This window comes from Mustelus asterias, unplaced genomic scaffold, assembly GCF_964213995.1.
Source record: "Mustelus asterias unplaced genomic scaffold, sMusAst1.hap1.1 HAP1_SCAFFOLD_44, whole genome shotgun sequence".
In the NCBI taxonomy this organism is placed as follows: Eukaryota; Metazoa; Chordata; class Chondrichthyes; order Carcharhiniformes; family Triakidae; genus Mustelus; species Mustelus asterias.
The window spans coordinates 489881-503706 of NW_027590121.1; the positions used below are offsets into that span (position 1 = coordinate 489881).

The 13826-nt window shown below is 46.0% G+C and overlaps 2 protein-coding genes across 2 annotated transcripts in view; one reads left to right on the forward strand and one right to left on the reverse strand.

Moving 5' to 3' along the window:
- LOC144483034 (uncharacterized) overlaps nt 1–13826 on the reverse strand; it is a 305151-nt gene that overhangs the window by 259209 nt on the left and 32116 nt on the right. The window lies entirely within an intron of this gene.
- LOC144483006 (uncharacterized) overlaps nt 1–13826 on the forward strand; it is a 148763-nt gene that overhangs the window by 102721 nt on the left and 32216 nt on the right. Inside the window, 1 exon segment of the mRNA XM_078201831.1 lies at nt 2674–3792. Coding sequence (XP_078057957.1) covers nt 2674–3792 — 1119 coding nt within the window.

Here is a 13826-nt window from a genome sequence, read left to right on the forward strand (position 1 = left end):
GGTCTGTGTTCCTTGAAGTTTTGAAGACAAAGGAGTTATTGAAACATTTCAGATCCTGAGGGGGCTTGACAGGGTAGATGGTGAGATATTTTCAAACAAAATAAAGGGTCAGTCATTTAAAACTGAGGTGTGCAGGAATTTCTTCTCACAGAGGATGATGAAGCTCTGGAATTCCCCGCCCCAAAGGGTGGTGGAGGCTGGATCGTTAGAAGTATTTAAAGTGGAGGTGGATACATATTTGATAGATCGGGGAATAGAGGGCTATGGGGAAATGGCACAGTAAAGGAGTTGAAACCAGCATCAGTCAGCCATGATCGGATTGAATGGCGGGACAGGCTTCAAGGGCCTGGTGGCCGCTCCTGCTTCTATTTCTCGTGATCAGTTGCTGCAAGTCAACAATTTCCCCCAGAATGAGAAAATAAATGGAAAGGGGGAGAAAAGAAAGTGTTTTACTCACAGATGTTGAAGACAGAAGGAAGTTTGAGCCTGTCTGAAGCTCAATCTTCATTCAGAGAGAAGCAGCAGCAGCAGCTTTGCTGGGCAGGAATGAGCAGCTGAACAAGCTCATTGTGCAACTTCCGCATTCAGACAATAGGGGAGCTCTGATTGGCTGGAGGACCCGAGTACTGCCGGTCCTCCAGAGTTTCCATTGGTCAATCCCACGCAGACAGACAATGAGGGGCGGAGCCCCACGTGGGGGTGGGCGGGACTTTGCCCTCCAGCCGCGCTGAGCTGTTGTCCAATGGGAAAGGCTGGAAGACCCGGACAGACAATGGTCAGTGCGCCGGCTTTGTCCCGGGCCCCGCCCCATGGGCACATGGGCAGTCCCCCAAAACCCGCACATGCGCACTTCTGATTCACTGCGGCTCACCAGCTCTGGCCAATGGGAAGACTTGGAGGACCGGAAAGACCGTGGTCCTCCAGCCAATCAGAGCGCGGGCTTTGTGTAAATGAAGATTGAGCTTCAGACAGACTCAAACTTCCTTCAGTCTCAACCTAAAAGAGGCCAACATCTGTGAGTAAAACACTTTCTTTTCTCATTCTGGGGGTAATTGGAGAATTGCAACAACTGAAGGGAAAGGAAGTGAATCCAGGGAGAGTGCAGACTCAGGAAAGGTTGGCCCCCAGGTCTCTCTCTCTCTCTTAAAGAAATTTAAGAGAAACATAGAAGATAGGAGCAGGAGGAAGCCATTTGGCCCTTCGAGCCAGCTCTGCCATTCATTAAGATCATGGATGATCAAGCAAGTCAATAGTCTAATCCTGCTTTCTCCCCATAACCTTTGATCTCATTCGCCCCAAGTGCTATATCGAGCTGCTTTTGAATACATTCAATGTTTTGGCATCAATTACTTCCTGTGGTCATGAATTCCACAGGCTCACCACTCTTTGGGTGAAGAAATGTCTCCTCACCTCTGTCCTAAATGGTCTACCCTGAATCCTCAGACTGTGACCCTTGGTTCTGGACTCCTCCACCATCAGAAACATCCTCCCTGCATCTATCCTGTCTAGATCTGTAAGAATTTTATAAGTCTCTTTGAGATTCCCCCCTCATTCATCTGAACTCCAACGAAAACCATCCTAACCGAGTCAGTCTCTCCTCATACATCAGTCCTGCCATTCCCTGAATCAGCCTGGTAAACATCCTTTGATCCCTCAGCTTGACACATTTATTTGTCTGTCTAAAAGGATGATCTTTTTTCTAATGTTCACAATTAAAGGGCAGCTTTCCCCAGGAGATGGCTGACATTTACGTTAATATAGGACAGAGATATGTCTAGTGTTGTTATATGGTACCCAGATTAGATATATTATTTATGTTTCTGTAATAAAATACTTTTATTATTATTTCTTGCATTGTAATATAATGCTGTAGCGATGTTATACATTTCCAGTCATAAAGCCATTATAGCACAGAAGGAATCCATTCGGAAACTCGAGTCCATGCTGACTCTCTGTATACCATTCCAGTCCCATTCCCACTCTATATCCCCATTCTCCTGAAAGTTTATTTCCTTCAAGTGCCCATCCACTTTCATTTTTAAATAGAATCCACAGATATGGATGGAGATTTACAACTTTTTGGGAATGAAATAGGAAAGAATGTTCCATAGAAACTAGAATTGTCTGCTCTGAATTTCTATCCTATACTGACTGTGATGACTTTTGCAAACTCATTTCACAGGACTTTGAACGAGGAATCACAGGCAAAAATCTCAAACGTCACGTCTCGATCTGACAGAGTCATATTCCATGGGAGCTGAATATCATCGGCCTTTGAATCTGGAAGGGGAAATGATTGTCCGGTCTGTTGATTTGAAAAGATTTCAAACATCAGTGTGACTGGAAAAGCACCAACACACTTCCACACTCGAGTGAGAGTCTTCCAGTGCACTGACTAAAGAGCTTTAACCAGTTACACAGCCTGAATAAATATCACACCATTCACAGCAGGGAGAGACGGTACCCGTGTTCTGTGTGTGGACAAGGCTTCAACTGATTGTCCACCCAAGAGAGAGGCAAGGACACCTGCACCATGGAGAAAACATGGAAATGTGGGGACTGTGGGAAGGGATACAGAGCCCCATCTCTGCTGGAAGCTCATCGGCGCAACCACACTGGGGAGAGACCATTCACCTGCTCTCAGTGTGGGGAGGGATTCACTCTGTCATTCAGCCTGCAGTCACACCAGCGAGTTCACACTGGGGAGAGACCGTTCACCTGCTCTCAGTGTGGGAAGGGATTCACTCGGTCATCCAGCCTGCAGAGACACCAGCGAGTTCACACTGGAGAGAGGCCATTCACCTGCTCTCAATGTGGGGAGGGATTCACTCAGTCATCCCACCTTCAGAGACACCAGCGAGTTCACACTGGGGAGAGGCCATTCACCTGCTCTCAGTGTGGGAAGGGATTCACTCAGTCATCCCACCTGTGGATACACCAGCGAGTTCACACTGGAGAGAGGCCATTCACCTGCTCTCACTGTGGGAAGGGTTTCACTCACTCATCCCACCTGCGGAGACACCAGCGAGTTCACACTGGGGAGAAGCCATTCACCTGCTCTCAGTGTGGGAAGGGATTCACTCGGTCATTCAACCTGCTGACACACCAGCGAGTTCACACTGGGGAGAGACCATTCACCTGCTCTCACTGTGGGAAGGGTTTCACTCACTCATCCCACCTGCGGAGACACCAGCGAGTTCACACTGGGGAGAAGCCATTCACCTGCTCTCACTGTGGGAAGGGATTCACTCAGTCATCCCAACTGCAGATACATCAGCGAGTTCACACTGGGGAGAGGCCATTCACCTGCTCTCAATGTGGGGATGGATTCACTCAGTCATCCCAGCTGCAGATACACCAGCGAGTTCACACTGGGGAGAGGCCATTCACCTGCTCTCAATGTGGGAAGGGATTCACTCAGTCATCCAGCCTGCTGACTCACCAGCGAGTTCACACTGGGGAGAGACCGTTCACTTGCTCTCGATGTGGGAAGGGATTCACTCGATTATCCCAGCTGCGGACACACCAGCGAGTCCATACTGGGGAGAGGCCATTCACCTGCCTTCAGTGTGGGAAGGGATTCACTCAGTCATCCATCCTGTTGAGACACCAGCGAGTTCACACTGGGGAGAGACCGTTCACCTGCTCTCAATGTTGGAAGGGATTTACTCGATTATCCAGCCTGCAGAGACACCAGCGAGTTCACACTGGGGAGAGACCATTCACCTGCTCTCAGTGTGGGAAGGGATTCAGAGTTTCATCCCAGCTGCTGAGACACCAACGAGTTCACGAGTGATTCCAGGGGTAGGATTCTGCTGTTATTGTTTCTGCTCTCAGTTACATCCAGGACTGCATTTTGTTCATTCTCACAGTTGGTCAATGGGGAGGGTCGGAGGGTTTCTTTCTGCTGGACTGGCTGGTCTCACGACTTTGCCTCCAGTGGGCTGATGCTCTTTGAGTCTTGTTGCGAATACCTGGTTTCAAATTTCACAAGGATCACAGAGTGACAGGGTGTTAGGAAGTTAAGAGTCACTATATTTGTTTGAAACCCCCTCAAATGCCCATCCAAATTCCTTTGTAATTGTTTATTGTCTCCACTTCCTCCACCCTCGTAGGCAGTGAGTTTCAGGTCATTACCATTCCCTGCATCAAAATATTCTTCCTCACATCCCCCCCTGCATCTCTGACTCAAAACCATAAATCTGTGACCCCCCCTCGTCCTTGTCCCATCAGCTAATGGGAACAGCTTTTCTTTGTCCACCTTATCTAAACCTGTCAGAATCTTGTCACCTCTATCAAATCTCCCCTCAACCTCCTTTGCTCCAAGAGGAACAACCCCAGCCTGACATTGACAATAAAGAACAAACTAACAGAATATGTTAATACCTGAAATCAAATGGGAATGTTTAATTTCTGTTTTAAAGATATTGTAAATATCTTGTCCTGGACAATAAAGGAATTGGAACAACTCACCTTGAATGGAATATATCAATCTGATATCCACCAACAGTTAGTGAAAGTCTGGAAGGTGTAGCTGCAAATCCCTCCCTAACAGCACTGCGGGTGTACGTACACCTCAGGCATTATAACAGTTCAGGAAGGCAGTGTTGGGGTTGACCATGGCCGAGGCAGCTACATACAGCCACATATTCTGTTATAATTGAAGGACTGCAGATTGAATGTGAGGCATTGTGGGACTGGACTATCTTGACCACATTCCTGTGACTGCTCAGTTTCTGCAATCACGAACCATTAAAGCTGCTTAGCAGAGCCCCAACAGAGGACCTGGTGAGAATATTTACTCAGAATGAGTTAGAATTAAACTGGGGCAGGATTGTGGTACAGTGGTTAGCACTGCTGCCTCACAGCTCCAGGGACCCGGGTTCGATTCCCAGCTTGGGTCACTGTCTGTGTGGAGTTTGCACATTCTCCCCTTGTCTGTGTAGGTTTCCTCCGGGTGCTCCAGTTTCCTCCCACAGTCCAAAGAAGTGCGGGTGAGGTGGATTGGCCATGCTAAATTGCCCCTTAGTGTCAGGGGGACTAGCCAGGGTAAATTCATGGGGTTATGGGGATAGGGTCAGTGGGATTGTGTTTGGTGCAGACTTGATGGGCTGAATGGCCTCCTTCTGCACTGTAGAGATTCTATGAGATTATTGCAGGACTGGCTGGTGTTCAGCAGCTGAGATACCTGGAATCTGTAAAAATGGGCTCTGACTGATCAACAAACGGGGGGAGGTTAAGAAGTTAAGAAGCGTTCTCAGGCATGCTTAAATTATTTTATCATAAATTTGTGATAAGAACTGTGAGGGACTTGTGACCTGATAGTCGGTGAAGTGACGGTATACTCCAAGTAGCACTGGACTGAAAAGCAGGCCTCTGAGAGTAGATTCTAATGGTTATAATCCGACCCAAGCATGGCCAGTGACAAATCAGAGCTCAAGTGGGGACTGGACAGGTCTCTTGCCTGCCATTTGGAAACTAAGAACAAGAAACTTATCGATAAAATGATTCGAGAATAGAGCCAATCTTTCGAGTCAGGATGACACTTCAGAAGCGCTCTTATAAAGGGTCATCCAGAATCGAAACATTGGCTCTATTCTCTCTCCACAGATACTGTCAGACCTGCTGAGATTTTCCAGCATTTTCTGTTGTTGTTTCAGATTCCAGCATCCGCAGTATTTAACTTTTATGATAAAATGATTAGTTCTGATTGGAATCCCCACGACCCTCCCGCAAAACAGAGGGAGTGGTGGCAAAGGAAGAAACAGGATAAGGATGATAAAGTCTGGGTTCTGATTCTCCGAGCCCAAATCTCCTCTGCACTCTTTCCAGTGCTTCCACATCCTTCTTGTAGTGAGGTGACCAGAACTGCACACAATATTCCAAATGTGGTCTCCCCAAGGTCCTGTACAGTTGCAGCATAACCCCACGGCTCTTAAACTCCAACCCCCTGTTAATAAAAGCTAACACACTATCGGCCTTCTTCACAGCTCTATCCACTTGAGTGGCAACCTTTAGAGATCTGTGGATATGGACCCCAAGATCTCTCTGTTCCTCCACAGTCTTCAGAACCCTACCTTTGACCCTGTAATCCACATTTAAATTAGTCCTACCAAAATGAATCACCTCACATTTATCAGGGTTAACCTCCATTTGCCATTTTTCAGCCCAGCTTTGCATCCTATCTATGTCTCTTTGCAGCCTACAACAGCCCTCCACCTCATCCACTACTCCACCAATCTTGGTGTCATCAGCAAATTTACTGATCCACCCTTCAGCCCCCTCCTCTAAGTCATTAATAAAAATCACAAAGAGCAGAGGACCAAGCACTGATCCCTGCGGCACTCCGCTAGCAACCTGCCTCCAATCCGAAAATTTTCCATCCACCACCACCCTCTGTCTTCGATCAGACAGCCAGTTACCTATCCAATCGGCCAACTTTCCCTCTATCCCACACCTCCTCACTTTCATCATAAGCCGACCATGGGGGACCTTATCAAACGCCTTACTAAAATCCATGTATATGACATCAACTGCCCTACCTTCATCAACACACTGAGTTACCTCCTCAAAAAATTCAATCAAATTTGTGAGGCACGACTTGCCCTTCACGAATCCGTGCTGACTATCCCGGATTAATCCGCATCTTTCTAAATGGTCGTAAATCCCATCTCTAAGGACCTTTTCCATCAATTTACCAACCACCGAAGTAAGACTAACCGGTCTATAATTACCAGGGTCATTTCTATTCCCTTTCTTAAACAGAGGAACAACATTCGCCATTCTCCAGTCCTCTGGCACCATCCCCGTGGACAGCGAGGACCCAAAGATCAAAGCCAAAGGCTCTGCAATCTCATCCCTTGCCTCCCAAAGAATCCTAGGATACATTTCATCAGGCCCAGGGGACTTATCGACCTTCAGTTTATTCAAAACTGCCAGGACATCCTCCCTCCGAACATCTATTTCCTCCAGCCTATTAGCCTGTAACACCTTCTCTTCCTGAAAAACATGGCCCCTCTCCTTGGTGAACACTGAAGAAAAGTATTCATTCATCACCTCGCCTATCTCTACTGATTCCATACACAAGTTCCCACCACTGTCCTTGACCGGCCCTAACCTCACCCTGGTCATTCTTTTATTCCTCACATAAGAGTAAAAAGCCTTGGGGTTTTCCTTGATCCGACTCGCCAAGGACTTCTCGTGTCCCCTCCTAGCTCTCCTCAGCCCCTTTTTCAGCTCATTCCTTGCTAACTTGTAACCTTCAATCGAGCCATCTGAACCTTGTTTCCTCATCCCTACATAAGCTTCCCTCTTCCTTTTCACAAGACATTCCACCTCTTTCGTGAACCATGGTTCCCTCACTCGGCCATTTCCTCCCTGCCTGACAGGGACATACCTATCAAGGACATGCAGTATTTGTTCCTTGCAAAAGTTCCACTTTTCATTAGTTCCTTTCTCTGACAGTTTCTGTTCCCAACTTATGCCCCCTAATTCTTGCCGAATCGCATCATAATTACCTCTCCCCCAATTGTAAACCTTGCCCTGCCGTACGGCCCTATCCCTCTCCATTGCAATAACAAAAGACACCGAATTGTGGTCACTATCTCCAAAGTGCTCTCCCACAACCAAATCTAACACTTGGCCCGGTTCATTTCCCAGTACCAAATCCAATGTGGCCTCACCTCTTGTCGGCCTATCCACATATTGTGTCAGGAAACCCTCCTGCACACACTGCACAAAAACTGCCCCATCCGAACTATTTGACCTACAAAGGTTCCAATCAATATTTGGAAAGTTAAAGTCCCCCATGACAACTACCCTGTGACCCCCACACATATCCATAATCTGCTTAGCAATTTCTTCCTCCACATCTCTATTACTATTTGGGGGCCTATAGTAAACTCCTAACAACGTGACCGCTCCTTTCCTATTTCTAACCTCAGCCCATATAACCTCAGTGTGCAGATCCCCCTCGAAGTGCCTTTCTGCAGCCGTTAAACTATCCTTGATTAACAATGCGACTCCTCCACCTCTTTTACCAGCTTCCCTACACTTAGTGAAACATCTATACCCCAGAACATCCAACAACCATTCCTGTCCTTGTTCTACCCACGTCTCCGTAATGGCCACAACATCGTAGTCCCAAGTACCAATCCACGCCCCAAGTTCATCTACCTTGTTCCGGATGCTCCTTGCATTGAAGTAGACACACTTCAACCCACCTTCCTGTCTACCGGTACCCACCCTTGACCCTGATACCTTCCCCAATACCTCATCACCCTCACTGACTTCTGGACTACAACTCCTTTTCCCACTCCCCTGACTAATTACTTTAAACCCCCCTGAAGAGCCGTAACAAATTTCCCTCCTAGGATATTGGTGCCCCTCTGGTTCAGGTGCACCCCGTCCTGTTTGTACAGGTCCCACCTTCCCCAGAATGTGTTCCAATTATCCACGTATCTGAAACCCTCCCTCCTACACCATCCCTGCAACCACATGTTTAAGTGCACTCTCTCCCTGTTCCTCAACTCGCTATCACGTGGCACCGGCAACGTACCAGAGATGACCACATGTTTTGTCTTGGCTCTCAGCTTCCAGCCCAGCTCCAGAAATTCCTGCTTTAAATCCCCGTCCCTTCTCTTACCTATGTCATTGGTACCAATGTGTACCACGACTTGTGACTGTTTCCCCTCCCCCTTCAGAATCCGGAAAACACGGTCTGAGACGTCACGGACCTTGGCATCCGGTAGGCAACATACCATCGGTGAGTCTCTTTTGCTGCCACAGAACCTCCTATCTATCCCTCTAACTAACGAGTCCCCAATAACTATTGCCCTCCCGCTCTGCCCCTTACCCTCCCGAGCCACAGAGACGGACACAGTGCTGGAGATCCTCTCACTGCGGCTCACCACTGGTATGTCATCCCCCTCAACCGTATCCAAAGCGGAATACTTGTTGCTAAGGGGAACGAGCACCGGGGATCCCTGCACAGACTGCTTCGTCACAGCCCCTCTCACCGTCACCCATCTGTTTTCATTCCTCGGAGTAACTGTATTCCTAAAGCTTCTGTCTATGGCCACCTCTGTGTCCCTAATGATCTTAAGTTCATCCAACTCCAGCTCCAGTTCCCTAGCACGGTTTTGGAGGAGCTGCAGATGGGTGCACTTCCCACAGGTGTAATCAGCAGGGACACTGTCGTCATCCCTCACCTCAAACATAGTGCAAGAGGAACATAGCACTGCCTGCACACCCATCCCCTCTAGATACCTTGCCAGTACCAGGTACAAACAGCAAAAATGAATTAAACTCACCCCTGCTCGCCCTTTCTGCCTAAGCCCTGTGAGCCAAAGCCTTATAGCTCACACTCTGCTTCCCACACAAGCCCTGAGAGCCAAAGCCTTATAGCTCGCACTCTGCTTCCCACTCACTCCACTGCCCGCTCCCGACGCTGCCCGCTGTATACTGCAGCCTACCTTTTATACTTTGCGCGCTTAACAAACCCTTCCCAGACTCCTTAGCAGCCCACTTCCAGTTTTCACTTTAAACTTAAAATACTACTGCAAAAGTAAAGGCCAAAAAAAACACACACTAGCTGACTAATTAAATAAATAAACAATTCAATTAATCTCTCACCAGCACTGCTGCCTCCAATCACTCCCTCTCAGCTTTCGACATTTTTAAAGTATAAAAAAGTGGTCTTGAGAAGGCAATTTGGTCGAGAAAGGTGGAGGGAGATATGTTTACAGAGAAGTGTCGAGAGCTGTTGGTTTTACAAGTTATCCACGTTTTTGGAGCGGTCACTTCATGTCCTGATCTGAGAGGGATGGAGAGAAGTCTGTTCAATTGTTAAAAGTTAAACTTTCTCTATTCACTGTTAATCGACAATCTGTTTTTTTATCTTTCTGACTTGTTACATTTTTAATGATTAATAAAGTTTCTGAATTCACCATTTAAAGTGTTCTTTCTTGCCACATGGTTAAGACACTGGAACCTGGTGTGATTTACGATGAGGGAAGTTATTGTAAACAAGAGAACCCCATAAATCTTAGTTCAAATAAATCAAAGTTCTGACAAATGGAATGTTATCCTTTATTATTCCGGACAAATGTGAGGTAATGCATTTTGGAAGGTCTAATACAGATAGGAAATATACAGTAAATGGCAGAACCCTTCAGAGTATTGATAGGCAAAGGGATCTGGGTGTACAGGTACACAGGTCACTGAAAGTGGCAATGCAGGTGGAGAAGGTAGTCAAGAAGGCATACGGCATGCTTGCCTTCATCGGCCAGGGTATTGAGTTTAAAAATTGGCAAGTCATGTTGCAGCTTTATAGAACCTTAGTTAGGCCGCACTTGGAATATAGTGTTCAATTCTGGTCGCCATACCACCAGAAGGATATGGAGGCTTTGGAGAGGGTACAGAAAGGATTTACCAGGATGTTGCCTGGTATGGAGGGCATTAGCTATGAGGAGAGGTTGGAGCAACTTGGTTTGTTCTCACTGGAGCGACGGAGGTTGAGGGGAGACCTGATAGAAGTCTACAAGATTATGAGGGCATGGACAGAGTGGATAGTCAGAAGTTTTTTCCCAGGGTGGAAGAGTCAGTTACTAGGGGGCATAGGTTTAAAGTGCGAGGTGGAAGATTTAAAGGAGATGTACAAGGCAGATTTTTTACAGAGAGAGTAGTGGGTGCCTGGAACGCGTTGTCGGGGGAGGGAGTGGAAGCAGATACGGTAGTGACTTTTAAGGGGCGTCTTGACAAGGACATGAATAGGATGGGAATAGAGGGATATGGTCTCCGGAAGGGTAGGGGTTTTTAGTTAAGTCAGGCAGCACGGTTGGTGCAGGCTTGGAGGGCTGAAGGGCCTGTTCCTGTGCTGTAATTTTCTTTGTTCTTTGTTCTATTACGAGAGAAATTGAACAGAGAAGTAAAGATGTTCTGTTTCAGTTATACAGGGCGTTGCTGAGACTGCATCTTGAACACCGGGTGCAGCTTTGTCTCCTGTTTAAGAAATGATACAAATGCATTGAAAGTGGTTCAGAGGAGGTTTAATAGATTGCTTCCCAATTCTTGACCTTCACAGGATAAATTTTGTCCGAATTTCCTTGTCTTCACCTTTGACAAAGAGTAATCCTGACTCAAAATGCTGTGTCTATTCTCTCTTTACAAATGCTGTCAGACTTGCTGAGATTGTCCAGCATTTTCTGTTTTTGTTTCAGATTCCAACAACAGCAGAATTTTGCCTTTATACTAATTCTTGTTGGATAAGGGCATCAAAAGTATTGAACGCAACACAAACAGATCAGCCATGATCTAAATAAATGGGGGAGCAGACTCAAAGGGACAAATGGCCGACTTCTGCTCCAATGTCGAATGTTGGTCACAAATTCCTGAAAGATTGTGAAACAAGACTGGAAGATTCGCCTTGCTTGTGTTAGTGGGAAAATGTCCAGGAGAACCATCACTGTGAAGGACAGTTCTGGGATTAAAGGTTGCCAGACTGGAAAAGGAAAACAATGGAAATAAACCCTTGGGGAGTGAAGAATCACTTTGAACTGGTTTTTGGAGAAAGAGTGTCAACATTCCAAGGCAGGGTAAAATATATCCATTGAGTGGATATTTAATGGTGTTAAGAGTAAAAGGGCAAAGTTTAATTTTACAGTTCCCTATAAAAAAGTGTTTAATCATTGTTGCTTCCAGTTTGTTGGAGGAAACATCAGAAAACTTGAAGTTTTATCATGTGATTCTTTAATTTGTTTACTGGGTTTAGAATTCATTTTTTAAAAATTGTTGATCATTACAGAGATCCTAACAGTTCATTTAAAGCCACACGTTTCGACGTCCCATTTGAGCCTGTGGCACCTTTCTGTCTCTCTATTGCTCGTGTCAATGACAGCCAGGCGACGGAGCTGAGGGCTGAATTTAGCTGAGAATAACGAGGCCTGCGCCCCAGTTGGGAAACTGCCCTGGGCGTCGCAATAATAGAGGGACAAGGAGGTGCTGGAGGACTGAGTGGGAAATGGGCCTCCAACCAATTGTTATATCAGTCACTCAGAGCTAAAGAGAAACCTGTCTCTTTAAATACATATCCAGGGAAGAGGCTGCACTGAAATCTGTCCCTTTTACCCTGCACAAGCAGCAGGCTGAGATTGAGAGGCTGCAGGAGTCCATTCAGCCCATTGTGCCCCTGCTATCTCTTTGAAAGGACTCTCTGGTTCATCCTACCACACTGATCTGTCCCCACAGTCCTGCAAATTCTTCCCTTTCAAGTTTTTACCCTTTGGAAAGATACTATTGAATCTGCTTTCAGGCAGATCAGAATGTCTTGCTGTGTCAAAAAATAAAATAAAATCTCATCTCCCCCTCTGGCTCCTTTGCCAATTACCTTAGAGGGACTCACTTTCTGTTGAAGAGCCTGCCAACCCCTCTCACCCACTTTCCCTAAAGTGCATCAATATAATCAGAAAAAATCCAGAAAAGTCAAATATTTTACTGATAAAAGTTTATTAATGAAACAGAACATGGTTAAAACAATCAGAAAATGACTTGAGGATCAAAGACAACCAGAGTAAAAGGATGTTCACAACGTTCTGGACACAAATGGTTTCTCTTTAATTCATCTGCAGCCTGTTCCCTGCCCTCTTTGTGGTAAAGGCAGAATTCTCTGGATAGCAAATTTAAAAAGAAGTTTACTGAATGAAAAAGTTTTACTGAACAACTTTAGGACATTGACTTTTACAACTTCATGCGGGTGATCGGTCCGTAGAAGCGTAACCCTCTCTGGCTCCTTCTCTGACAGTAATTTCCTTGGAACTCAGCCTCGGGAGTCTTTAGTATTTGGCTCGCAAGGAAGACCTTCGGAACCTCTACTTTTATCCACAAAGTGACCATTACCTCACGTCAGAGTTGGGCCTGTTGTATCATGACAATTGGTCAATTTGATCACGAGATTAATTTAACTGGATCCTCAATTACTGACACCACCACCTCTCATTATCTTAGACAGGAAAACAATAGAACTGGTTCATACTATCCCTTTATCTGATTCTGTACAATCCCTTATTCACACAGTTTCAAATGTTGAGGCTCATCAGAGCTTGAAGGTCTCTCTCGCCAGTACATTTATCCTCATTGCACATTCTTTACATACACAGCAATTAAACTCTTACAGCAAATAAAACTCAATCTTTTACTATGACTACTGCTTCATTGATTAACTATAACTCAATTAAGGCTCATTAATTTCTCATCTGTTAATGACTGGTAGCTAATAAATAGCTACCAGATGGGGCAGATGTTTGAGGGCAAATCAACATCTGGCATGTGGGAGGCTTTCAAGTGTAAGTTGATAGGGATTCAGGACCGGCACATTCCTGTAAGGATGAAGGATAAGTATGGCAAGTTTTTGGAACCTTGGATAACGAGAGATATTGTGAGCCTCGTCAAAGAGAAAAAGGAAGCATTTGTCAAAGCGAGAAAGCTGGGAACACACGAAGCAAGTGTGGAATACAAGGAAAGTAGAAAGAAACTTAAGCAAGGAGTAAGGAGGGCTAAAAGGGGTCACGAAAAAGCCTTGGCCAGCAGGATTAAGGAAAATCCCAAGGCTTTTTATACATATATAAAGAGCAAGAGGGTAGCCAGGGAGAGGGTCGGCCCACTCAAGGACAAGGGAGGGAATCTATGCGTGGAGCCAGAGGAAATGGGTGAGGTATTAAATGAGTACTTTGCGTCAGTATTCACCAAAGAGAAGGACTTGGTGGATAATGAATCTGGGAAAGGGTGTATAGATAGTTTGAGTCATGTTGAGATCAAAAAGGAGGAGTTAT